Below are 25,470 nucleotides of genomic sequence, written 5' to 3' on the forward strand. Positions count from 1 at the left end.
ATGTCTGCACCTTCCTGCACCAACAGCTCTACCATGTCCGGCTTGTTCCGCATCACGGCGATGTGCAAAGATGTATAATAAGTGATTGGGTCTTTTGGAAACACAGAAACACACATTTATTTATTTATCCACCAATTTGGCACAATTTGTTAATTTGTCACACAGAAGCATCCTTACCTTTCTTCCAAGGCCCTCAAGGTGACTCGGTTCCCATGCCCTCGCAACAATCCTACGAGGTAGGCTAGGCTGCAGGCGAGACAGCGACCGGCCCAACTGTCGCTCAAGGGACCTTCACGTGGTTGCATGGCAAATTGGAACTCTGGATTTCTAGTTCCACAGCTCTTATCCACTTTGCCTGACTGCCTCTCCTAGCAGGCTAACTGGCTGTTGGTTTTTAGGAAACACTGAGCCCTTGCACGTTCAGGGATGTTATTTTGATTTTCAAGGAGCTTAAGGTGGGGTACACATTTGCAAGGCTGGGACTGAAATAACTTATGGTGGGAGCTCTGATAAAACCCTATCAAGCAAGACTTAAGCAGCTGCAATTCCAGCCATGGAGCTGAAGCCTGCATGCATTTAATGTTTGTAAAGAGTGGATTAAAAATAATTATTCCAGGTCAACTGATCCTATAGATGTACAGTGGTACCTCAGGTTAAGTACTTAATTTGTACTGGAGGTCTGTTCTTAACCTGAAACTGTTCTTAACCTGAAGCAGCACTTTAGCTAATGGGGCCACCTGCTGCTGCCAGGCCGTCGAAGCACGATTTCTGTTCTCATCCTGAAGCAAAGTTCTTAACCCGAGGTACTACTTCTGGGTTAGCGGAGTCTGTATCCTGAAGCATCTGTAACTCGATGTACCACTGTACTGTACAGTATCTTCTTTTCCGCTGGGGAAGTCTGCCCCCTGGTGGCCGCTTGATCCGGCAGCGGTTTAAAGCAAAACCTCCAGCCTGCAGAGGGCACTTAGATGAAAAGATACACGAAACTGTGGGGAGAGCGAGAGCGAGCGAGCGAGCGAGCAACCAAGAGAGAGAGAGAGAGAGAGAGAGAGAGAGAGAGAGAGAGAGAGAGCTGCAGCTGTTGGCTGCAAACTGTATAAAAGTGCAACTCAAGAGCTCGGCATCCTTCCGCTTCCTGCTAACCCGGAGGCACGCCGTGCAGGTAGGAGACGTGGGACCAATAGGACGGGATGGGAGCTGGGAATTTGCGGAGAGGAAGGTGGTTTAATGGGCTACCTTGATACAGGGGTTTTGTTTTTGCTGGTTTTAGCAAAAAGGCTTTATTTATTAAGTTACTTGAAAATACAGAATTTAAAAATCTTGCTAATCGTTAACTGTAGGGCTCTTAAAAAAATTAAATTGCACACTAGGGTTGTCGGAATTGCAGACTGGGGGTTTCGGACGCGCAAAGGGATTCTTCCGGCATGGTGTGTGACGGGGAGAGAAGGCTGCTCTGGTTATCCATACTGAACGTAGTAATAATTTGGTTCCATTTTACAGAGCACTTCAAGCTAGTTCAGACGCTTGGTTCGAGAAAGCTCCCCTGCCCGTGAAATCGTTCCTAACAGCCTTGTGAGGTGGGCTCGTTCCCATGTTTGTAGCGACTGGTTTTGGAAACAGGGTTTTGGAAGCAGGTGGCAATTTACCGAGATGCTGACTTTTGTTTGATCATTTGTATTTTGCTGCGTATAAACCTTACTTTGTCTGCGTTGATTTTCTTGCCCTTACTTGGGGGGAGGGGGACAGGGGATTCACGTATTTCTATGGGGAAAAGAGAAATGTCATAAATTCATGTAGTGACGATGACAAAGCACTTGAAAATAAATATTAGCTTGGCAGGTTCAAACTTTTTAGCTTTGTTTACTAAGTGCAAGAAAAACAAGCAGGCTAAATTGGATAGCTCATTAGTCCCGGGATGGGGAATCGTTGGTCAGCCCTCGCAGTCGTGGCAATGGCTAGGACTGGTTGGAGTTGTATTGTAGTTCAGCAACATTCAGGAGTAGGGGGCACAGCGTTCCCCACACCTGCTCTTGGTCATTAGAATGTTTGCCCCATTCAAAATTTTACCCCAGGTGGTTAGCATTCATTGCAGTTGTCGTTGGTTTTTTTACTGGAAGTGAAAAACGAAGTAAAATGCATTTTCTTGGGGAACCCCCCCCCCCTTTTGTCAGAAGGGTAGCCTTTCCCTTTAAACCTTTCCCACGGACTTCCTTTTAGTCAGATTCGTGGAGTTAAGTTAACAAGCTTACAGTACAGCTGCAGTGGTAATTTGGGGGCAGTGGTAGTTTGGCAGGGCCAAACATTCAAAGAAAGAAAGACTCTTGAAATGGTGCAGCATTCCCTACTTTAAAAAAAAGATTTCCATGAGTGCTCCTGTACCATTTACAGGGAAGTGATTTCCTTGAGAAAAATGAAAACATCAGAACTTTGAAAACAATTGTGTTATGTGGACATGGACTAGACTAGAGTGAGGCAGTGCCCCTTCACTAGCAGCAGCACCTATCACAGAAGCTGTGATTTTGCAAAGTGGAAGAAAAAGGTTGAACCCCAGTGTGAGCAGTGTGGTGTAGTGGTTAGAGTCTGTAGGACTAGGACTGGGGAGACCCAAGTTCAAATCCCCACTTAGGCATGATGTTCACTGGGTGTTACTGTCCTATACATGCGTAAAGTCCCACTGTGCTCTCTGTACAACCTGTTTTGCTGTGGCCGGTTACAACCTTCCAAATGCCACAAACTGCAAAAAGAACCAAATAAATTCTCTACAAAAAAATAATAGAAAGTGCTGCTTCATTCGGGGTGGGGAATAGCCATTCTGTTTTTGCGCCTGTAACCCAGGTTCCAGGAGCCATGTAGCTTTTCTATCCTACAGTGGACCTGCTGCCAGTCAGTTTTGGCCAGGCATAGGCAACCTTTGGCCCTCCAGATGTTTTGTCCTACAACTCCCATGATCCCTAGCTAACAGGATCAGTGGTCAGGGATGATGGGAATTGTAGTCCAAAACATCTGGAGGGCCAAAGGTTGCCTATATCTGGTTCTGGCCATACTGAGCTAGGTGTAGTTTCTTTGGGCACTGTTTGGATCATTGAGTGGCATGGAGCCCTTGCAACTTGCCTCATGGTAGATTTTTAAAAATGTGGTAGATTAAAAAAAAGTTTCCTTGGGTGTGTGGATCTGAAATGCAGACCCACCCTGCCCCTGGAAAGAAAAGTCACAGGTGGCTTTCTTGATAAGGATAGGGTCTCTTTAACTTTTTGAATGCTGTGAGATCATACCTCTTGCTGTGGATTAATTTCATAGAATCATAGGCGCAGTTAACTGTTGCAGCTTTCTCTGCTCATAGTTGTGAAGAATATTCTTATGTTATGAATGGCCCTACAGCTCTGATTCTATATCAACAGGGCAATGGCAGTTGCAATGGAGAGTTCTTATCTAGGATGGGAGGGGCAAGGAAACTCTAGACCTGTAGAGCTTAATAACTGTGCTACTCCACATAAAGACATGCATTTAAAGGATGGGGGTAACCTTCCACTTGCCACTGTATCACTCCTTCCCAAGGCAGGAACGTCATGTCTTGAGCTACTAGTCTCCTGGGTGGAGTGGCCCCAGTTCCATCCTGTAGCTACTGGTCCTAGCAAGCTAAGAGCAGGAGCCCTGCAAGACATCAAGTTGTTTTGTTGCTATGGCATCTTAAGGATGGACCCTGGCAAAGGCTGTCTCAATCTCTGACAGCCTTGCAAAAAGTTCCCTCTAATGACTAGCCCTGAAAGGCTTACAGCTGGCCCAGGGGGCCATGTTTACCACAAGTCATTGGCGGCTCGTTTGCTACCTGGCAAGGGTGTCGTCCAGTCCTTACCTTAGGTGAGTAGTCAGAGCTGGTAATTACCGTATTTTTCGCCCTATAGGGCACACTGGCCCATAGGACGCACCTCATTTTTTGGGGGGGGGAATGAATAAAAAAATTTATCCCCCCCCAGCCACGGGGCTGGGGCGGGGGAAGCCCGAGCTTCCCCCCGACCCCAGCCCCCAGAACAGGCTGCCGCCCGAAAGCCTTGCGAGCCCGCGGGAACTCCCGCCGGGCGTGCAAGGCTCGCGGACACCTGCGCGAAGCACGGGGCATCCTCCGGAGGGTGCTCCGGGCTGCAGGCTGCCGCCCGCAAGCCTTGCGCGCCTGGGGGAACTCCAGGGGAAAAGGCCTTTTAAATAGTGCTGTGCTGTTTTTACTATATCAATTTCTGTATTTCAATAGATTCATTCTCATATTGTTTAAGTTCTATTATAGTATTAAGCTACTATTTTTAAATAAGTTTTAGCTTTCTGTATTTGATCTGTGTTTTAATTTGTATCGGTCACCTTTAGTCACAATTTGGGGGAAATGCTGGACATTATTATTATAATTAATATTATTTTATTTTATTTATTACTTAATGGCAGCAGCAGAAGCAAGAGAAGGGTTGAAACACTGCTATCCTACTTAAATGGTTAACCTGTACTGTGGGTTTTGGGAAGGATGTGCTAACAAGCCCTGTAGGATACATATGGTTGCGAATGACAGCAATGATTATGAAGAATTTATTTTTTGGTAGGCCGAGGAAGCAGCTTTAGATTGGCTCTCAGACTATTTCCTAAATGAATCACAGAAGGGAGTCGAGCAGAATGCCTTTCCTCCATGGCTTCCGACGGATCATCTTTGAGTACCAGCCATTAGTTGACGAGATCTTGGAATGTATGGATCCTCTGGTGCAGGACATGATGGTCAGGTAACTGGGAAGCTGCTTCCCCGTCCATGTAGACAATACTGAGCTGGGGTCTCATTCAATTCAGCCCATTCTTCAGAATTATGAGGACTAGGATCCTTGAGGATTTTATACAATCAAGCGGTATATAAAAATCATGAAATGCACAAACAGAATCCCACCTTTCAGGGAAAGGGCCATGGTTAAGGGTAGAGCACCTTATGTGCATACAGAAGACCCAGGTTCAGCCCCTAATGACATCTCCAAGTTTGCACTTATAATATCCCCTGCCTGAAACCCTGCAGAGCTGTTGCTGCTGTCAGTCAGTGCACACAGTACTGAGCCAAATGGACCTGGTGGTCTAATGTAAAGGGGGAGCAGGGAAATCACATTAGTTTCTCCTACCCACTCTGGCCCTACCCACCGCTGGCATGTGGCCCCCAGAATGTGGCCCAGAAGGACATGTCTTCTCATTGGCACACAGCTCTTCCCTCTGAGCTGACTACTGATTGGCTCTTAATCATTACCAAACCACCACCGCGGAACTTTGCCCTCCTCCTATGGTCATTGTGGTGTTTTATTTGCCTTGTTTTCTTGTGAAGCCCCAGCGCTGTGGTAGAAGACGACAGGCGGATTGCGGCCCTTAACAATCTGCTGGAGAGGAACGCCAACTCCGTTTACTACCAAGAGGGTGTGAGCTATTCATTGCTGAAGATGGCGGAGTATGGGGTAGTCCAAGCCGCAGAGGCCCTCCTGCGTGGTGGGGCGGACATCACCTTTGAAGGTTGGAGGGGGACCTGGTTCATGCTTCCGGTCTTGCATATATTTTAAAATTACAGAAATCATTGGGATAGCTATTTATAGAGGCTGTATTTTTATATACAATTTTTTCATGATTCCTCCCCTCTCCCCCCCCCCCAAATGTTTCCTTTCTGGTTAGGAGTGACCTGTTTTGGTTCTTTGTTTCTGCTGGGAATTGCAATGCCCCGTTTTATGTGACACCATTTTAATTCAATACAGGCGACCCCCGTTTTTGCATGCGTTTCAAGAACGTGTGGCCATGCACGTGTGTGGGACGTTTTCAGAACCGGAACAGGGCAGAGTGGGGGGAAGGCAGGGTGGTGCTGAGGGGCTTATGCAAGTGATGATCCAGAACACAACCCACACGCAAATAGGACATTGCCTGTATTAAAGGCAAAAAAGGCTATTCCACCAATGTGGTGTAGTGGTTAAGAGTGGTAGACTCGTAATCTGGTGAACCAGGTTCACGTCTCCGCTCCTCCACATACAGCTGCTGGGTTACCTTGGGCTAGTAAAATTTCTTTGAAGTCTCTCAGCCGCATTCACCTCAGAGTGTTTGTTGTGGGGGACAAAGGGAAAGGAGATTGTTAGCCACTTTGAGACTCCTTCAGGGATATCAAATCCAAACTCTTCTTCTTCACCTGGCTTGATAATCCATTTTGAGACCCAGATGAGGAAGCGAAAAGTATATATTTTTCAATTCAGTAGTAGTTGAACCCCTGATGTCCATTAGGCTCTACCTCCCTAAGTTGCTCTTTTCTACTGTCAGGTACTGCTAGGTTCACCTCTCTGCCATTAGGTTCCGCCTTCCTTTTCCCCAAGCTCCACCCCTTGTCTCCTAAGCTCCTCCCCATGAGCTTCAGTGTTCTAAAGCGCTGGCCGCTGCGGGCTCAGGTGCCCATGGGTGTGTGATGTCACACAGAGGTTCCTTCATAGGCTGTCTCCCTAACAACATGACCGCCTCCCAGCAAGGCCAGTTAGACAGTTGGGCCAGGAAGGAGGGCCTTTGACTGCTGGGAGCCATGAGGAGGAAATGGGTAGGGGGATGTTTCCTGGCCTGCTGGCTCCCGCATTACGGGCCTGACGTGAACACCGGTAAGCATCTTTCTCTTCCCCCAGTGGTGACAACAGCCTTGTTGTGTGGGCAGACAGTCCCCATATCCAAAGGACCAATGATCAGGAGTCTTTATTAGGTGATGCAGCAGGGTGATGCAAGGGTTAGGATGTCAGACTACAAGACCTGGGAGACCAGGGTTCAAATCATGCACACAGCAACATGAAGCTCTCTGGATGCGACCCTTGGGGCCAGTGTCATTGTTTCTTAGCCTAAGCGTACCTCGCAGGGTGGTTGTGAAGATGGAACAGGGAAGGGAGAGAACCCCACCTTAAGCTCCTTGAAAATCAAAATAACATCCCTGAACGTGCAAGGGCTCAGTGTTTCCTAAAAACCAACAGCCAGTTAGCCTGCTAGGAGAGGCAGTCAGGCACAGTGGATAAGAGCTGTGGAACTAGAAATCCAGAGTTCCAATTTGCCATGCAACCACGTGAAGGTCCCTTGAGCGACAGTTGGGCCGGTCGCTGTCTCGCCTGCAGCCTAGCCTACCTCGTAGGATTGTTGCGAGGGCATGGGAACCGAGTCACCTTGAGGTCCTTGGAAGAAAGGTAAGGATGCTTCTGTGTGACAAATTAACAAATTGTGCCAAATTGGTGGATAAATAAATAAATGTGTGTTTCTGTGTTTCCAAAAGACCCAATCACTTATTATACATCTTTGCACATCGCCGTGATGCGGAACAAGCCGGACATGGTAGAGCTGTTGGTGCAGGAAGGTGCAGACATCAACCGGAGAGACAGGGTAAGCTGCTGCCATTTTTATTTCCATTATTAACATTGATGTCAAACCTTACACGCACACACACACACACACACACACACACACACGGAACTCAGCGTGGTGCAGATGGTTCTCTCAACTCTATGAGGTAGATCAGACTAAGAGACACAGTGACTGGCCGAAGGTTACACCCAGTTAGCTTCATGGCCCCCTGGTCACTCCCAGCTCCTAGCGCAGCATGCTGACCAGTACACCATGCTGGTAATTATTCTTATCATGGATTTGGCTTCTCAGTGGCCTGATCGCAAGCTATTTAAAATGCAAGCATTAAAAAAATTGGTTTGAGATCAAGTACGATTGCATCTGTTTAGGACCCACTTTATTCTTGCATCTTGAGTGTCTGGGCAGAGTAAAGAGGCACATATTTGGTGTATGGCAGGAACCATACAGGGAGCAACCATTTTACGCATGTCTGATTGGCACATGATCACGCTCGTCACTGCCGACCCAGAAGAGGCCCGAAAACAGGGCTGGGGCTCTGCCAACGCATACAGGGGTCAGGAACACAACCCCCCCCCACCCAAAATGGCCACCACCTGTGTAGTGAAAGGAGCAGGTGTACTAACAAAGGGAGAGGGAGATTGATAACAACATTGCAGGCTGGGGGTGGGGAGGAATAGAGAAATAATATGGAACCACTGAGATCCTGATCCAAAATCCCCACCCCAAATTTTGCTTCTCTGTTCATAGGATGCAATGTGCATGTAGGGTTTAAAACCTTATGCTCTTTTAAAAAGTTAGCTTTCAAAAGTTGCCACAAGGCTGTGAGTTGACTTTCTTCCGTTCCCCTTTCCAAGGAAAAGAACTTGTATGAAAAATAGGATAAGATAAGATATAGTTGGTCAAGAAAGCAGGGGTCAAGGCAGGGTCCAGGGTTCCAGATTTCGTCCTTGAGTGTTGCCTGGATGGAAACAAATCCTTCAACTCTGCTCACGTCACTTGCTTGCCCGGTTGAAGGACACAGGTGTCCGAGCGCATGTAGAAACCAGCTGACCATATACATAGGGGGGAAATTCACATTCACTGTGCCAGCTGCTTTCTGCAGAAGAGGGAAAGCAGCCCTCAAACTAGGAGAAATTCATCACTGCTGCAGTAAAGGCATCAATAAAAGCAGCCAGTTATGTTTCCTCTATCCCATTCCTCCTTAGGTTCATGAAAGCAGCCCCCTAGATCTGGCTAGCGAAGAGCCAGAACGCCTCCCTTGCCTAAAGCGACTTTTGGAACTTGGAGCCGATGTCAATGCAGTTGATAAACATGGTCAGTTGCCTCCATCCTCCTGGGCTTGGCCTTTCCCCCTTTCCCTCCTTGGCTCCTGCTTGTGGGCATTTGGTTGGTCACTCAAGAACAGGAGGCTGGGCTTGATAGGCCCCGTACAGGCTCCTCTCACATTTTTATGCTCTTTTTCCCTCCTTCCCCAGGAAAGACCGCTCTGCTGCATGCTCTAGCCAGCAGTGATGGGGTTCAGATCCACAATACGGAAAACATTCGCCTTTTGTTGGAAGGAGGTGAGCTTCCTCCACCCGCCCGCCCCACCAAGCCCTGCTGCTTCCTTCTCCAGGGGTCCAGATCCAGTGCAAAACTATCAGTGGTTTCAGAGCAGGAATGTGAACCGGGGATCAAGGCTGGCACCCTCTTGCCAGCCCACGGCATTCTCCCTAAAACGACCTGCCTGGGTGGGCTGGAATGATAAAAGTGCAAGCACTGATTAATCCAAATTTATTGTTACAAGATACATGATCTATATAGATAATGGGTTACTTAGGCAAACAAGATATACCGGTATATGTATTGAAGAACATTATTCTTTATTTTAGGTTTATTGAAAGAAATACAAATAATCATGCATTGCCGCAATATATTCTCAACTTCAAATGCAGTGGTACCCCAGGTTATAGATGCTTTAGGTTATAGACTCTGCTAACCCAGAAATAGTACCTTGGGTTAAGAACTTTGCTTCAGGATGAGAAGAGAAATCGTGCAGCAGCAGCGCAGCGGCAGCAGGAGGCCCCATTAGCTAAAGTGGTGCTTCAGGTTAAGAACAGTTTCAGGTTAAGAACCGACCTCCAGAACGAATTAAGTTCATAACCAGAGGTACCACTGTACTTCCAGCACTATTCTAAACATGTTATTAAATGTCTTTGGTATTACTTTAAATAAGGGTTAAGATATATTTGTGATAGAGGGCCTTATATTTATTTTCTCTTTCTCTTCCTTAGTTTGGCTTTTATTGTATTTTGTTGAATACTTTTAGTAAAAATTGATTGGGGAAAATAGGAAAATGGTGGTGGTGATGCCAGGGGTCACTGAAAAAGAAAATTAAACTGTCTGTTTCTGTATTGTTCCCGCCCATCAGGAGCCAATGTGAAGGCCACAACAAAAGATGGTGACAGTGTCTTCTCCTACATCATCTTCCTCCTTGGAGAGACAGTGGGAGGTGACGAAGAGGAGGTCCGGACCATCAAGAGCTTCTGCTTCCAGGTCACTCAGCTGCTGATGACCCATGGGGCCAACCCTAGTGCGTGCCCAACCTATGAGTCCCTCACCCACCTGTGCCTGAAGAACTTCCGGCTCCACTTTCCCTTCCTGCGCTTCCTCCTGGAGTTTGGGGCGTCATACAACTGCACCCTCCATGGGCCCGCCTGTTGGTCGGGCTTCAGTATTATCTTTGAGCAGCTTTGCTCCCACTTGAGCGGGTCAGAGGACGACGCCTTCTCCGTCGACCTCTTTCAGAAGGCCGAGACGGTGCTGGAGCTCATGGCTTCAAGCTCCCAGACCATCAAGCTGCCCATCAACTTTGAGATCAACCTCAGCCACCTCAGTGGGTTCCATAGGAAGAGGATCTCAGACCTCTTCACCAGCCTGAAGCAGCTGGAACACTCCCCTCCTACCTTGAAGCAGATGTGCCGGGTTTCCCTGCGGCAGCATCTCAGACCCTGGCCCATCGATGAAAAAGTCAAGGCCCTCCCGCTTCCCAATTTGTTGAAAAAATATATCCTTATAGACCCGAGCAGCTCTGCAGAGGCGGCCGTCTGACTTCAAGGGTGGACCAAGAAGACTGATCTGCCAAGGGGGTGTTTCCAGCCTGAGGCCTTCAAGCCACACACACCAGTCAATTGTGGACACGGGTGTTGGTCATGCACAGGATGACATTTGCGGGATTGCCACACAGGGTGTTACTGCACCATACCCATTCACACACTGGCCGGGCCTTTTGCCCTGCAATGGACGAATGCATAACACTTAGATGTTTCCAAATCTGCAGCTCAACTGCTGATTGTTCTGAAGGAGGGACAAGTCCATTTTCTGGACCTGAGTCATGACTAAACTGAATTCTGCTCAGTGTCTGCAGAAGGTTGGAGGCCTTCATTTATCTGAACAATATTACCTCGTGACTTTTCTAAACAGCTGTTCTGAGCAACCTGGCTTCTAACAGGGAGCGAAGCGTCCATTCCTCTGGGTCATTAAACATGTGTTCTGCACCAGCAAAATGTTGTGCCTCTGGTGTCTTGCTTGGTTGTTTTCAAGTTGCTTTGGGTTGTCCTGGGTAACAGTGACTTGACAAATTTAATAAAATAAAAGCAACAATAGGCCAAGTAGCAGGAAAAAGGGGTGGCAATAACATCTTCATGACATCCTATGCTATGTTGGGTGCTGCTTTTGCAAATGGGAAGTAGATGTTTTCATACTTGTTGCCTTATTGATATGTATACTGCCCTTCACCCATAGGTCTCGGGGAGGTTCACAACATATTGCAGATTCTGTTTCTGCCATTCAGAACAGAAGGTACCATTCCTCATGAGGCTTTCTTGTGCTAGGCCATGAGCCAAGGGCAGCCTTATCTAGTCCACACAGTGACTCAACCATTTTTGTGTGTTTTCAAAGGCAGTATGATGATGGTTGTTGTTGTAAGCTGATACACAGCAAGGTTAAGTGTGAAGAACTTTTTTGACCCATTGGGCCAGATCCTTGATAAGTGGGAAGGCCACACGCCTGTCATTCATCTGACAGAGCACAAATGAAGCAAGACTGATAGGGGAGGGGTTCACTTTACTAGGGTTTCCAGAGGGGAACAAACTAGCAACGCAGCACCCACCCCATGCCTTCCTGATGTCACCCAGCACTGTCAACTGACTGATGGGTGGTCCTGATTTGAAAAAAAAAAAAACAGCCTTGTTCCTCAGAAAGGGTGATGACCATGTGCTCACCACCAATTGGGGGGAAATATCCATTGTTTATAAGTACAAGATAGACATCATTTCAGGGTGGCCCCTTGGTTCAGCTGTATTTTCCCACCCCCTGGAAAGCATTTAACCAAATGCACAGGCTACATTCACACCATACATTTTTTTAAAACCCAGTGACACTTTAAACCATCACAGCTTCCCCCAAAGAATCCTGGGAACTGTATAGGAGACTGCTGTTCCCCTCAAGGCGCTACAATTCCCAAAGTTCCCTAAGTAGGAGGGATTGTTAAACCACTCTGGGCTGCTCCACTGGCACTCTCCAGAGACCCCTCAACTGGGGTCTTATCAACAGTCATTTCATCTTTTGGCAAGAGGACAGAAGGGCCCCACTCCGTTGGCTGTATTGAGGGACCAGCTTCATTTGGCACCCCTGAGCAGTCATTCCAACTGCTTTGGCAACTCCTCTGGGCTGTGATTTTTCCCTTCCTATCTGGTTCTTATAAGAACACTTACACTTCCAACAGTGCCTGAGTTTTGCTTGCCTTCATCCCCACCCCCTTCCTTTTCCTCCTTGTAGGTCGCACCTGCAAATCTTGTATAGGAAGGGATTTGTGCGCTGCTGACCTGGCACTACGTGCTCTGGGCGCCTTTTCTGATGAAGTAGAGGGGTAAATAAAAACTCTTAACAAAAAGCAGGAGCCTCAATGTTTCTCTATGGTTGTGACCTATAGCGAAGAGTAATTTAGCATTTAGGTGAAAATTGGACCCACAAATGGTGTTATTGTTAGGGAAGGGTGACCTGGGTCCAAACTCCTCTACACTCCCCTTTTGAGCTGTTGTGTTCACCTTAATTTCCATACAGTAGCATATATGCATTTATGCAAATATGTGTTTTGTGCAAATTTAAAAGTGCCTAGCAGCACCCAATAATAATAATAATCAACAACCGGAATCGTAAGTTGGAAGATGTCCCAAGGTGTCATTAGTCCAACCCCGCTGCAATGCAGGAATCTTTCGCCCAACATGGGGCTTGAATCAATGACGCTGAGATTAAGAGTCTCGCACTCTCGCAAAGAGAGCACTAAACGTAAGAACGTAAGAGCTTGCTGGATCAGGCCAATGGCCCATCTACTCCAGCATCCTGTTCTCACAGTAGCCAACCAGAAGCCCATTATGGGAAACCTGAAAGCAGGACCCATTAATAACAATCTATGAATTTGTCCAATCTTCATTTAAAGCAGCGTTTCCCAAACTTTGGGGGTTTAGACTACAATTCACTGTTCTAGCTAGCTAGGGATAATGGGAATTGTAGTCCAAAAACAACTGGAGTTTGGGAAACCCTGGTTGGAAGCCATTCAGGTTGGTGGGGATCGCCACCTCCTGGGGGAGGGAATTCCACACTCCCATTTCTGCCCCTCCCACTGAGTATATAAAACAGTTCAAAACAAGTTGCTGTTACAACCATACAAAGTATATTTTGACAAGTGTTTTTTCCTCTCCACCCATCAAACAATAAAGAACCAACAACATTAGCAGCAGCAGCTTCGAAAAAAAGAACATTTACTTCCCCCCAGCATTCCTAAGCCAGTCTTGACGACGAGAGTCTCAGCCAGACCCCAATTTCTGGACTATCTCTTTTAGGATGTTCAGTTGGGGCCCTCTGTCGCCAGGGAGGCAGCCAGCCTTGCTTGGGAAGGGTGTCTCAAGGCCCCCGCAGGAAGGCAACCTCCCTCTCTATGGGGCTCAGTGATGGAGGGGTTCATCTCATTGCTAGTGTGTAAACGTGGTAGATTTCGTCAGGAAAATTCTCCTGCTTCTCCTGGGCCAGCAGGTTGAGGCCAGCACAACGGATGATCTTGCAGACAACATTCAGGTCCCGGCAGACACTGCTGTCCACGTCGTCCATGATGACCCCTTCCTGGGCCATATTGTCCTTGATGACTATGATGCCATTGGGCTGCAGGCCCAGGCGGCAGCGCTTCAAGAAACTGGAGAGGTGGTCGTCTGTCAGGTGCCCTGTTTTTAAGAGCATAAGAGCATTAAGACTCTGGCTACTAGAAATTCTTAAATAAAAGGTATATCGGTGGGCCAAAGACAATAAAAGAATCTTCTTATACACTACAGCTGCCGCCAGACTATTGATTGCCAAAAATTGGAAATGTGAAGAAGCACCATTAGTGATAGACTGGCAATGTAAATTATTTGAATTTATTAAATTAATAAATTCAAATAATTTTTGAATTTATTACATTAGCAAAAATGATGGTAACAATTAGAATGCAATCAAATCAGAATCTGAAACAAGAATGCAAGTGTGTAGAGGAATACATAGCTAATAGGTACTCCAACAAAAACCTATTGATCTCACAAAGTTAATATAGAACACAAGAATAAATATTTAATAAATAAATTATCAAAAGTACAAACATAGTAACAAATTTTAAAACAAAATTAGGAAGTCACACACGGGTGGAGGGAAGTCTTTGAGTCACGAGGGGGGAAAGTATGAGATAATTAAGTAAAAACTAAATGTGGATTTACAATGTACTATAATAGAAAATGTGAATGTATAAATTATAAGAAATATGAAATTCTATGTAAATATTATGTATATGCATTGGGACATCAATAAATGGTTTATGGAAGAAGAAGAAAAAGACTCTGGCTACTGGATCAGGCCAGTGGCCTGCCTCTACTCCAGCATCCTGTTCTCACGGTGGTCAACCTGATTGATGTCCCCCAAAATGAAAACCCCAAACAGGACCTGAGCACAACTGTATTGTCCAGTTGCAGTTCCCCATTATTTGGTATTCAAAGGTAGACTGTTCTTGTGCATGGGGGTTCTGCTCTCACAAAAGACCTCTCTACATGAAGAGCCCTGCTGGGCCAGGCTAGAAAGGGCCCATTTTATCCTGCACTCACAGTGGCCCACCAGATACCTCAATGGAAAGCCTGCAAGCAGGGCCCATGCACAAGTGCACTCTGTCCTCCTGGGGTTCCAGCAACTGGTATTTAGAGGCTGCTTTTGACTGTGGGGGTACAGCAGAGGTATCATTGGTTGGTAGCCATCAATAGCCTTATGCTCTATTAATCCGTCTAATCATCTTATAAGACCATCTAAGTTGGTGAATATCACTGTGGGAGGGAGTTCCATAGTTCAAACTATGCTCTGTGTGAAGAAGTCCTTTCTTTTCTCTGTCCTGAATCTTCCAACATTCAGTTTCATTGGACAACCTTAACCTAAAAGGCAGTGGCTGGAATCCAATGCTGTGATAATTAAGCGTCTGAACAGTACAAAGGGGACAGATTGAGGCAGCGTGGGTTCAAACCTCTCTGCTCAGCTCTCAACCTTAGGCTGTTTGCCCTCTCTGACAAGCCTACCTCACAAGCCTGTTGTGAGGAAAACAGAAAGGACGTTGAAGCACCTTGAACTACAGTTCCCAGGATTCTTGGGTGGGGGGGCAGAATGCCTTTTAAAGAGGTACTGTAGCATTTTAAATGTGCAGTGCAGATGAGACCTTTTGCCAGTTGTACCCAATGGCAATCCCATTTGGAGTAGACTCGTTGAAGTCAATGACTAAGATTAACTGAGGTTCACGGATTTCATTAAGGTCTACTCTGAGACAGAGAAAGTAAGCTGGATACACAACCCTTCTTGTACAGGTAGCGGAGGGAGACTCTTACCTATCACCCACTGGATCCAGATGACGTCGTAGGCACTGGGCTCGGGGCTGAAGTCCTGCAGGCCACAGCAATAGTAGTTCCTGACACGCCGACCCTCCTCACCCAGGTAGGTCCGGGCCTGGTTAAGGAAGTCCGCTGTGACATCCACCATGTCCACCGTTCCAAAAAGTGGCAGCAGGAGCCGCTTGGTAATCCGGCCAATGCCAGCCCCACAGTCCAAGGCACGGGAGGTCCCTGTCCTGTTAGGCTCATCCTAGACAGAAATTAAGTTAATGAGGGCTAGAACCTTGAATGCCTCTCAACGCTTTCAGAAACAGGGTCTTTCATTGCCCCCCACACACCCTTCTCTGTTATACTGTATCTGGCAAGATGGCATCCATGTTTGCAGATACAGCCTCCATTTCCCCAGGTTTCAGGCAGGGAACAATGACCAGCCCTGGGGATTAAACCTGCGAAGTTCCTCATGAACAGTAGTAAAAAAGCACTGGGTAACTCCCAGTGGTGGCACCATCACCAAGGCCTCACCAGCTTATCGTAATCACAATTTTGCCCAATATGCATTTTGGCAAAGGACTCTTAGCCTAATACAACAGGGACAGGTGCACCTCACTAGAAAGTGCATTCTGCAGATAGGGAGCCACCACCAAAGAGGCCCTGCCCCACAATGATGGGAGTTTGAATCTAACAATATCTGGAGGGCTACAGGTCAGCCATCCCTGCCAGAGATTCTGCAGTCAACTCGTCTTCCTTGGAGGTTTTCAAGCAGAGCTTGGATGGCCATCTGTCAATGACTCTTCTGCTGTGATCCCTGCATTGCAGGGGGTTGGACTAGATGACCCTCCCAACTCCACTATTCAATGGTTCACTGCTTTAAAGGGGGGAAAAATAAGTGTATTTCCCACACTCCCCCTAAACCAGCCTTGGCCAACCTCCAGATGTTTTTGACTACATTTCCCATCAGCCCCTGCATTATTTGGCAGGGCTGGTTCAGGCTGCTGGGAGATGTAGTCCAAAATATCTGGAGGAAAGCAGGTAACCCCAAGCTCTTCCTGCTCAGCTTGGAAGAGAGAACACCTTGCTTACCAGCAAAAAACGGAGCAGGAACTTTTTGGAGCTGTCGATGTCGATGCTGGAGATGTGCCCATAGCCCCCCAGCATCCCATCCACTGTTGCGGGGATGTCCTTCCAGTATTTCTTGGCCTTGGAGTAGAACTCCTTCTCGTTCTCCACAACGTCGCTCGCCATCGGCACCTTTCTTCTCAAGGAGAAACCAAAGCAGGTCAAAAGGTGTTCCCTTTGACAGAGAAGAGGAAGAAAGGTGTGAAATGGATTGGGGAACAGAGACCCTTAAAATTCGTTTCCAGTTTTCTTAGGGAAATTACTTCACAGATGGCATCGCAATGTTTTGCAAATGTCAAAAAAATGTTGTCTTCTATGTCACCTAAATGTTGGAAGGGTTGTGATAAACTTAGTACATATTATCATTTATGGTGGGAACGTCAACTGGTCTTTGGGATTTAATTTTGGCAGAAATGACACATAATACTGAAGAAACTATTGATCGTTGTCCTACTGAATATCTTTTGACAATACCAGTGTAGATGTATCGTCAAAAGAATTGGTCTTATATATTATCTAGGAAGCTCGAATAGTAATTGCAACAGTCCAAAATCTTACACTGGCTGCTTGGAGTCACTCTCTCAGGAATATACCGTATTTTTCGCTCCATAGGGCGCACCGGACCATAGGGCGCACCTAGATTTTAGGGGGGAGGAATAAAGGGGGGAAACTTTATCCGCAGTCCCAAAGAGCAAAGAAGCCAAGACAGCTGTCTTGGCTTCCTCTTTAGCCACACGCAACCTCTCCAGCCGGGAGAAGCTGCGTGTGGCTTTGTTTTTAGCCGCGGGGCTGGGATGTGGGAAGCCCGAGCTTCCCACAACCCCAGCCCCCAAAACAGGTCCAGGAGCGGTGGCAAGATTGCGCACAACCTCGCCGCCGCTCCTGGGGCTTGCGGGGCTGGGACGGGGGATGCTCGAGCAACCTCGCCACCACGCTCAGAAGGCTGGTGGAGAACAGGCAGCTATCCGCAAGCCTTCTGAGCATGGGAGGAGTTCCCTCCGGGCTCCGCAGGCTTGGGGAGAGCTGCCCGAAGCCCGGGATGCCAGCGCCGCGCTCCCCAGACTCTGGGCTGCAGGCAGCTGTCCACAAGCCTGCGGAGCCTGGCGGGAACTCCCGCTGGGCTCCGCAGGCTTGCGGATAGTTCCTGAATGAAGCCTGGAGAGCGAGAGGGGTTGGTGCGCACCGACCCCTCTCGCTCTCCAGGCTTCAGCGAAAGCCTGCATTCGCTCCATAGGACGCACACACTTTCCCCCTTCATTTTTGGAGGGGGGGAAGTGCATCCTATAGAGCAAAAAATACGGTAGCTATAATAGAGATTTTGACAAGAACTAGAACCTCCAGATACTTCACATATGATTTGGCACTCTAAACACAGTAGAGTGGAACCACCATTTTCAGGATGACCCTCATCACAAGCATGGCAAATCTGGAACTACACTTGATAAATCTGGTAACGCTGAAAGTCGTTACCTGAAGTTTATTATTTTGACCCATGTGCAACTGTACTCAGATTCCACGTGCCCATCTCATAGTTTTATATTTTTGACCTGTGGCTATAACTGTTCTCTGCGTTGCATGTAAAATTAAATAATCTTTACAAAAGAAAAATAATAAGGTGCTAGCATAGTGACCCCACCCCCCAACCAACAGGCCCAGAATGCAAAAGGGCATTTAAAGAGATTCCAAGAGAGCAGGTGATGTTCAACCCGCCCGTTAGATATGTACAACCCTGAAGGATGAGATCTCGAGCTAAATATATACATGGTTCTGTAGGGCGTGCCCTACACCAACCCAAACATGGAATCAGGACGATCGGTTGCCAGAAGTGTTCTCAGCTTAGCTCAAGTTGAGGCACTCACCAGGTTGTGAGATGGACAACACACACACACACACACACACCCCAGCTGTAGTACCTGTAATCAGAATCACAGAACTGTAGAGAACCCAAAATTCAACTAGTCTGGCAGGTAGGTTTGTGGCATGTTCATTTACTAGAGCCCTTAGGTCCACTCAATTGTTCCTCACCCTCCCAAAATCTCGGTTTTTTAAACCAAACCCAGGATGTTAATTCTGTGCTAGACGAAGACCATCTTGGCTGCGAGGCCTGGAAGACCAGCTGCCTGCCTTGCAGAGCTTTTCCCACCTGGCCTGGCAGGGTGGGGTGGGGCCCTGAATGACTCCAGCTACAAAAGCTGAGGCTGCTGAACAGACTTTTGGGCTGGGGCAAGGGGCTTTGGTTGGGAAGGTTGTTGCTATTATTGCTATTAATTATTTGTACCTTTATTTTAGATCTTATTATGATTTATGTGGAAATCATTTGATTTGGTTGTGTATTTTTTGCATTTTTATTTACGACAACTTTTGTTGTCATTATGAGGTTTTTTCATGTTGTAAGCTGGCTTGAACATGCCTCAACTAATGGAAAGGAGGCATACAAATAAAATTATTCGTAAAACCATTGTATGTAAAATTATTTGTACATGCTAGCAGGGCAAGAGGACTCTTCAGCCCATCCATTCCGAGCTGGACAATGAAGAGTCGATTCTGGTTAACGCCTGGCATGCGTGAGGGGTGTGCCAAGGAACCTCGTGGGGAAGAGGTGCATAGGGAGCGCTTCTGTACACATACCTAGCCCTATACAGCATATTTGATGTTTATGGTCTGCAAGCCAAAGAAACGGGTTTGTGCTAAATATACTTACGTTCTTAATCTACTTAAGTTCTAACACCAAAGTTCTATTTTACACATGAACTTCAGCTATGTGGGTTTTGTAAAAAAGATTGAATCAGGCAATTTTTGATGCAAACTGGAATAATTTGGATAGGGTAATTCACATCAGAAAATGTCCAGCTGACACCCAGAAAACTTTGCAGCACCTTCGACAATCACCTAATTTACCATAACTATCTTGCTCTTATTTAGTCAACAGTGCAGCAACAACAACAGTCAACTTTGAAACTGCTAATCTTGCCTGATGTTGCATTTGCAATTGACATCTTTTTGCAAATCTTTCACTGTTATGGGTGTGAGCTAAAGGCCTTGCTGAATAAATGTATTTTCAGCTGGCACGCCAAAATCCATCAGGATTGAAGCCAGTAAAATCTGAGGGGGAGGGCTTGCCTCATCTAGTACTTGAACTCTGCATCCATTTGTTGCTACTCATGAACTTCTGGAAATGGAAGCTTTTCTGCGGGAAAAATGTAAGTTAAATGCACACTTTCATTCTACATACTTAGCAGAAATGTTTTAGTAGGCGCAAAAAAATTGAAAGAGTACAATGAAGGCACCTGCTGTTATGTCAAGAGGCAGGGAGTTCCAAAGTGTGTGTTACAAATGTGGAACATGCGTTATGTGGCACGTGTAACGGTGCCAGTTCCACAGAGCAAAGTGGTTGCACATGTACTAACATTAACCACAATTCATGTTAAATATAGTTCCTTAGAATACATGAATTTGAAAGCACTTGTTTGCCAGTTTAGCACCAACTTCCCAAAAGAGAGTTTACAACTGCAAACAACACACTAGCATTTTTGGCCCTCTTCACACACTGCCTTGCATACAGAAAACAGTTAATCTTGCCTTTATTTGACAAATATAATAATTATATAAATATTAATGGCATTACTTATAATTATTAGATGAATTACTATTCGTATTAATAGTAATAATAATAATGAATTGGTTACTTTTGTGCCACAGCAACACAAAGCGACCCTTTTAAGCAAAACAAAAAACCCACGTGAACATTTAAAAACCACCCTCAGCTGCTTGGAGAAAAGGGTGGGATATAAATGTAATTAACGTAATTAATAAATAAATCACTACCCATTTCCTGGTGCTCTATAAACTATATGAACTTTATAAACTATGTCTATATTGGTGCATGGAGCGGGGGAGGGCATTCACCTTAACTTTTGAACCCTAGCACAAAGGCGGTGGAGACTAAAGAAGGGTTATCCAACGGGCTTTTGTGGGTTCCCTTCCTGCACTAGCCGCAGCTCCCTCCAGAACAAACCCTTACTAGGAAAGATTCCCCCCCCCACTTCCCTCCCCCGGCAGCCCATGAGCCACGTGGACTGCAATTCTCTTTTTCCCCCGCCTCCAAAGCAGTCACTTCGGCTCTCTGTGTAAACTCACCCCACCGAGCGCCGGCTTCCCTTGCGCGCGGGCGCTGCGGCAACGTGCAAGGAGGAGGAGGAAGAAGAGAAAGGGGAACCTAATAGTGGGAGGGCACTGGGAGGGGAGGTGTCCAGACAGGCCTCTTCTGCGAAGCTTCCTTCTCCTCCGGGCTAGGAAGCCTCTCTCGCGCTCTCTCTCTGCTATTCAGGCAGCTACAGGTCTCCCCTCCCCGTCGCTGGGCATTGGGCCCCACAATCTCCTCCCTCTTCGGCACGCAATTTCCTTACATAGAGCGCGTGGAGGTGCTCCCGAGGAGGCGGGAGGAGGAAGAAGCCGACCAGAAGGGTGGGCCGGCGGGATGCTGGGGGCGGAGGCGGGGGCGGGGTCCTCTTATATTCCCTCGGCCGGACGCAGGCATCGCTGGGGGGGGGGTCGGCACTGCGGCCCCGCCCTCCCTTCACAAAGGGCTGCACCACAGCTGCGCGCGCGCGGGAGGGCGCGCGGCTTAGGATCCCCCGCCTGGCTGCACGCGCTCCGTTACGCTGTGTATACCCACACGCTGAAACATACACAAGCAATTATTTTTTTTTTAAAAAAATGGTTCATTATGATAGTTGTTGCTATTGCTACTGCCTTTATTTTTATATCCCTCCTTCTTTCCAGACCGGGACTCAAGGCGGCTGGCAAACATCAAAGCAAGGACGGCTAAAACACAGAAAACTAAAAACGTAGAAAAGAATGGCAGCTAAAACGTCATTAAATTATAAAGGAATTAAAATAGTGTTAAAAAAAAAAAAGTATGTATATTTGGGTTCCTACTGAGGGTACTGGGCAAGCCAACATGACGGTGATGAGGGATTGAGGATTGGAGTGATCATTTTGTGATGTGGCAATAGACGAAGCTGTATTGTAACTTTTGAATAAATGTTTTTTTAAGATACGGAGCAGCATACTAGTATTACTAATAATAATAATAATATTTCAGAACCAATTTATTCCAACTTTTAATTTTTTAATTTAAATCATTTTTAATACTGTATTGAATTTTTAGCAAACCACTTTGATGGTTTCTTCTGAAAACTGAGAGATATATACATTTTATGAGATAAATAAAATTGCAACCCAATTTGAGACCTTAGGGTGAAGGGTGGGTAAGAAATCATTTGTGCATGTACCTGGGAGAAAAGTTTTCACCTGGCACCTAAGGATATGTTGTGAAGGTGCCAGATGAGCCTTCCTGGGGAGAACACACCACAAATGGAGAGCCACTGCACAAAAGGCCTCGTTCTGCTGTTGCCACTTTCCAGACCTCTCATGCACACACACAAATAGACAGTACTAACTTAGTTGGTCTTTAAGGTGCTACTGGAAAGAATTTTTTTATTTTGACTATGGCAGACCAACACGGCTACCTATCTACTACAAATAGACAGTGTTATGGAATGGTTAGCGACTTAGCACCTGGGAAACCCATGTTCAAATCCTCACTCATCTGTGGTACACATACATACATTAAAATCAGAATTTTAAAAAAATCTAAAATACAATTCTGGGTTTTTTAAAGTAATATTGATGAGAGTATCAATACAACCCTAAATTACAAACCTGACATGAACAGTATTTTAGGATTTAGATTATGTTTCTTTAAAACACAACATATCCGACAGGTAGGATTAAGAATCTTCTATTTAGCATCATCTTTGATCTAATCTACTATACCATGTTACTCTCCACCCCCTTTTACAGTATTTGTTGTTTTCTATATATTATAAAAAACAAAGAACTCTACTGATGAGATCTGCATTTCATTTGGCTTTGTTCATCTAACTCTTCTTCCATTGCTCCTATTTTTCCTTTAAAACATAAAAACATTTTATCTTGTAATTAGAACTGCCAAATTCCTGACTATTTAAAAATAAAAATAATAGTCTCCATGATTTCCCCACCCTGCATCTTCAATTTTTGAACAAATATGACCGTTGTTGTTCTAGAACATTGAGTTTCTTAACTGCCATTTTTGGAATCACTAAATAATAATCACAATATAAAATATGAGTGGGGGCGAGAAGAAGTATCTCATCCCTGCCGAACACCCAAGACTCAAGAGGGAAGGAGACTTCCCTTTGAAGGCAACCCAGAAGCATCAATTGGTTGAGAATTCGGCTGTGCAAGATCTCCCATCTGGTCCGAGCTCACATATTACACAGATCCATGCTGTATATTTCAAGGCCACAAGTTCCCCAAAAGAATTCTGGGAACTGCAGTTTGCTAAAGGTGCTGGGAATTGTACCGTGTGTGCTGGGGAAACTACAGTTCCCACCCATGATTTTTTAGGGAAGAACTCACAGACTTTAAAATGAGAGCCAGTGTGGTGTAAATGGTTGTTGGGAGTATAACCTAGGAGAGACCAGGATTCAAATCCTTCCACCGCTCCCCTCGGCCATGAAGTTCACTAGGTGGCCTTGGGGGCCAGTCACCATCTCTCAGCCTAGCCTACCTCACAAGGGTGTTGTGGGAATTAAATGAGGACTAGGCCCCTGTGAGAACAGGATGCTGGGCTAGGTAGGCCTTTGGTAGTCACCGTATATTCTCAAGGCTCACACCTCCATCAGTCATAAAAGAGCTGGCATACACAACCATACCCACATGGCAGTATACCCTTTTGTATACCCATATGGAGAGACGCAGGTGGCGCTGTGGGTTAAACCACAGAGCCTAGGACTTGCCGATCAGAAGGTCGGCAGTTCGAATCCCCACGACGGGGTGAGCTCCTGTTGTTCGGTCCCTGCTCCTGCCAACCTAGCAGTTCAAAAGCACGTCAAAGTGCAAGTAGATAAATAGGTACGGCTACAGCGGGAAGGTAAACGGCGTTTTCGTGCACTGCTCTGGTTCGTCAGAAACGGCTTAGTCATGCTGGCCACATGACCCGGAAGCTGTACGCCGGCTCCCTCAGCCAATAAAGTGAGATGAGCGCGCAACCCCAGAGTCGGCCATGACTGGACCTAATGGTCAGGGGTCCCTTTACCTTTTACCTTTTATACCCATATGGCAGTGTACACAATCATATCCGCTGTCGGCACATGAATACAGACTCTTACATGGGCACAGCACCACCTCTTGGCTGAACAGTTCTCGTCAGATGAAGGTATGGATGGGTGGAGAAAGCAAAAGGGGTCACCTTGCTGTGTGAAATTAGAGTCCAGCTGATAGATTACTGTGGAAACAGGATTCTGTTGACAGTGCCAGCTTTTCCCACTGACCAATGAGGACACTGACCAATAGGAAAGAGATTAGCATCAATGGCGGTTAGACTTCTGGAACATTTGCTTTTTACGTACTAAGTTTATTAAGTTTTAATTATTGCACTTGCCCTCCTGTGTATCCTGCTTCAGGACTTCTACTTTGGAACTCCCTGCCTATTGATATCAGGCAGGTACCATGGGCATAAGCAGAGGGGCAGCTCCCCTCCCAGCAAAAATACCAAGTGCATAAATAAAAATACTTAACTAACTGACCAATTGTGTCGCAGATAACTCGGGTCTGCCCCCCCCTCCAGCATAAAGCTTGGCTACACCCATGGCCGTCGTTGTACAGTGGTACCTCAGGTTAAGTACTTAATTCGTTCCGGAGGTCCGTTCTTAACCTGAAACTGTTCTTAACCTGAAGCACCACTTTAGCTAATGGGGCCTCCTGCTGCTGCCACGCCGCCGGAGCCAGATTTCTGTTCTCATCCTGAAGCAAAGTTCTTAACCTGAAGCACTATTTCTGGGTTAACAGAGTGTGTAACCTGAAGCGTATGTAACCTAAGGTACCACTGTACACACACCAAACAATTCCCCAGCACAAGGGTCTGTTCAGCAACCTCAGCTTTTGTAGCTGGAGTCAGTCTGAGCCCCGCATTTGCCAAGTGGGAAAAGGCCAGCAAGGCAGGGAGCAGGTTTTCCAAGGGCACAACCAAAAAGGTCTCTTTTTGTAAACTGTTTTGAGTTTTCCACAATCAAGGGTACATATTTTTTTATGAATAAAATAATACAAGCAAAGATTTGGACAATTGATCCATCTCGCTCAGTAGTGTCTACACTGATTGGCAGCAGCTCTTCAGGGTGTCAGGCACGTTTTCCCCAACCCTACCTGGAAATGCCAGTGGGATTGAACCTGGGAACTTTTGCTTGCAAAATGTGTGCTCTACCATGGAGGTACAATCCCTTCCACTAGAGCAGCCTTTCTCAACCTTTGGGTCCCCAGATGTTGTTGAACTACAACTCCCGTCACCCCTAGCTAGCAAGGCCAGAGCTCAGAGATGATGGTAGTTGTAGTCCAACAACATCTGAAGACCCACAGGTTGAGAACTGCTGCGCTAGAGAGAGAGAGAGCAGGATTCTATTTGTTTAGTAGGATTTTAGTTTTCATTGAGTAAAGGGCACAATTAAAAGAGGGAGGTAGAAAACTGGCCCATGCCAAGTCAAACCATGACAATGGTTCTCCAGGGTTTCAGTAAAGGAGTCTTTCCTCAGGCCTACCAGCACCTCTCCAGGTTTCAGTCCTACCTCAAGATTGTCAGGGACTGAACCTGGGACCTTCTGCATGGAAAGCAGGTGCTCCACCGCTGAGCCACAACCCTTTCCCAGAACAGGGGCACGTGAAGCTGCATTCTACAGAGTTAGACGGTTGGTTCATCAAGTCCTGAGAGTCTTCATAAGAATCTCTAAGGGGTCTTTCTTCTGACCCTTTAGGTTGAGGCGTAAATGCAGCGGCGTAGTGTGAGTTGTCAGCACCCGGGGCAACGCAAGTAATTTGCGCCCCCTAACCCGGGGCAAGGCAAGTAATTTGCGCCCCCCAACCCCTAACCTGCGAGTTGCCGCTGGCGCTGCCGCGCAAACAACGCTGCTTGCCCGGAGGAGGATGGAGGCAGAAGCAGCCGCCGCCTGTGGCTGGG

At 46.6% G+C, this 25,470-nt stretch overlaps 2 protein-coding genes across 11 annotated transcripts; one reads left to right on the forward strand and one right to left on the reverse strand.

The window, feature by feature from the left end:
• The first annotated feature begins 1,020 nt into the window (after positions 1 to 1,020).
• On the forward strand, positions 1,021 to 10,916 carry ASB6 (ankyrin repeat and SOCS box containing 6). 5 transcript variants are annotated; one of them, XM_082207939.1, is made up of 7 exons: positions 1,021 to 1,162; positions 4,584 to 4,757; positions 5,336 to 5,517; positions 7,283 to 7,389; positions 8,577 to 8,685; positions 8,847 to 8,933; positions 9,782 to 10,916. In XM_082207939.1, exons 2-7 carry the CDS (start codon positions 4,627 to 4,629, stop codon positions 10,459 to 10,461), a joined length of 1,296 nt encoding a protein of 431 aa, XP_082064065.1. In that variant the 5' UTR covers positions 1,021 to 1,162; positions 4,584 to 4,626; the 3' UTR covers positions 10,462 to 10,916. The 5 variants fall into 5 exon arrangements, with proteins under 5 accessions (XP_082064065.1, XP_082064068.1, XP_082064067.1 ...); XM_082207942.1 differs by lacking the exon at positions 1,021 to 1,162 and adding an exon at positions 1,201 to 1,219; XM_082207941.1 differs by lacking the exon at positions 1,021 to 1,162 and adding an exon at positions 1,288 to 1,577.
• Positions 10,917 to 13,061: 2,145 nt separating this feature from the next.
• Positions 13,062 to 23,760, reverse strand: NTMT1 (N-terminal Xaa-Pro-Lys N-methyltransferase 1). 6 transcript variants are annotated; one of them, XM_082207956.1, is made up of 4 exons: positions 23,633 to 23,760; positions 16,380 to 16,590; positions 15,297 to 15,549; positions 13,062 to 13,628 (listed from the first exon to the last, which is right to left on the reverse strand). In XM_082207956.1, coding segments are annotated over exons 1-4 (723 nt in total). In that variant the 5' UTR covers positions 23,635 to 23,760; the 3' UTR covers positions 13,062 to 13,371. The 6 variants fall into 6 exon arrangements, with proteins under 6 accessions (XP_082064082.1, XP_082064084.1, XP_082064083.1 ...); XM_082207958.1 differs by lacking the exon at positions 23,633 to 23,760 and adding an exon at positions 22,140 to 22,419; XM_082207957.1 differs by lacking the exon at positions 23,633 to 23,760 and adding an exon at positions 20,553 to 20,912.
• Positions 23,761 to 25,470: the final 1,710 nt, after the last annotated feature.

The sequence above is a fragment of the Podarcis vaucheri genome (genome assembly GCF_965113315.1).
Source record: "Podarcis vaucheri genome assembly, chromosome: Z".
Classification (NCBI taxonomy): domain Eukaryota; kingdom Metazoa; phylum Chordata; class Lepidosauria; order Squamata; family Lacertidae; genus Podarcis; species Podarcis vaucheri.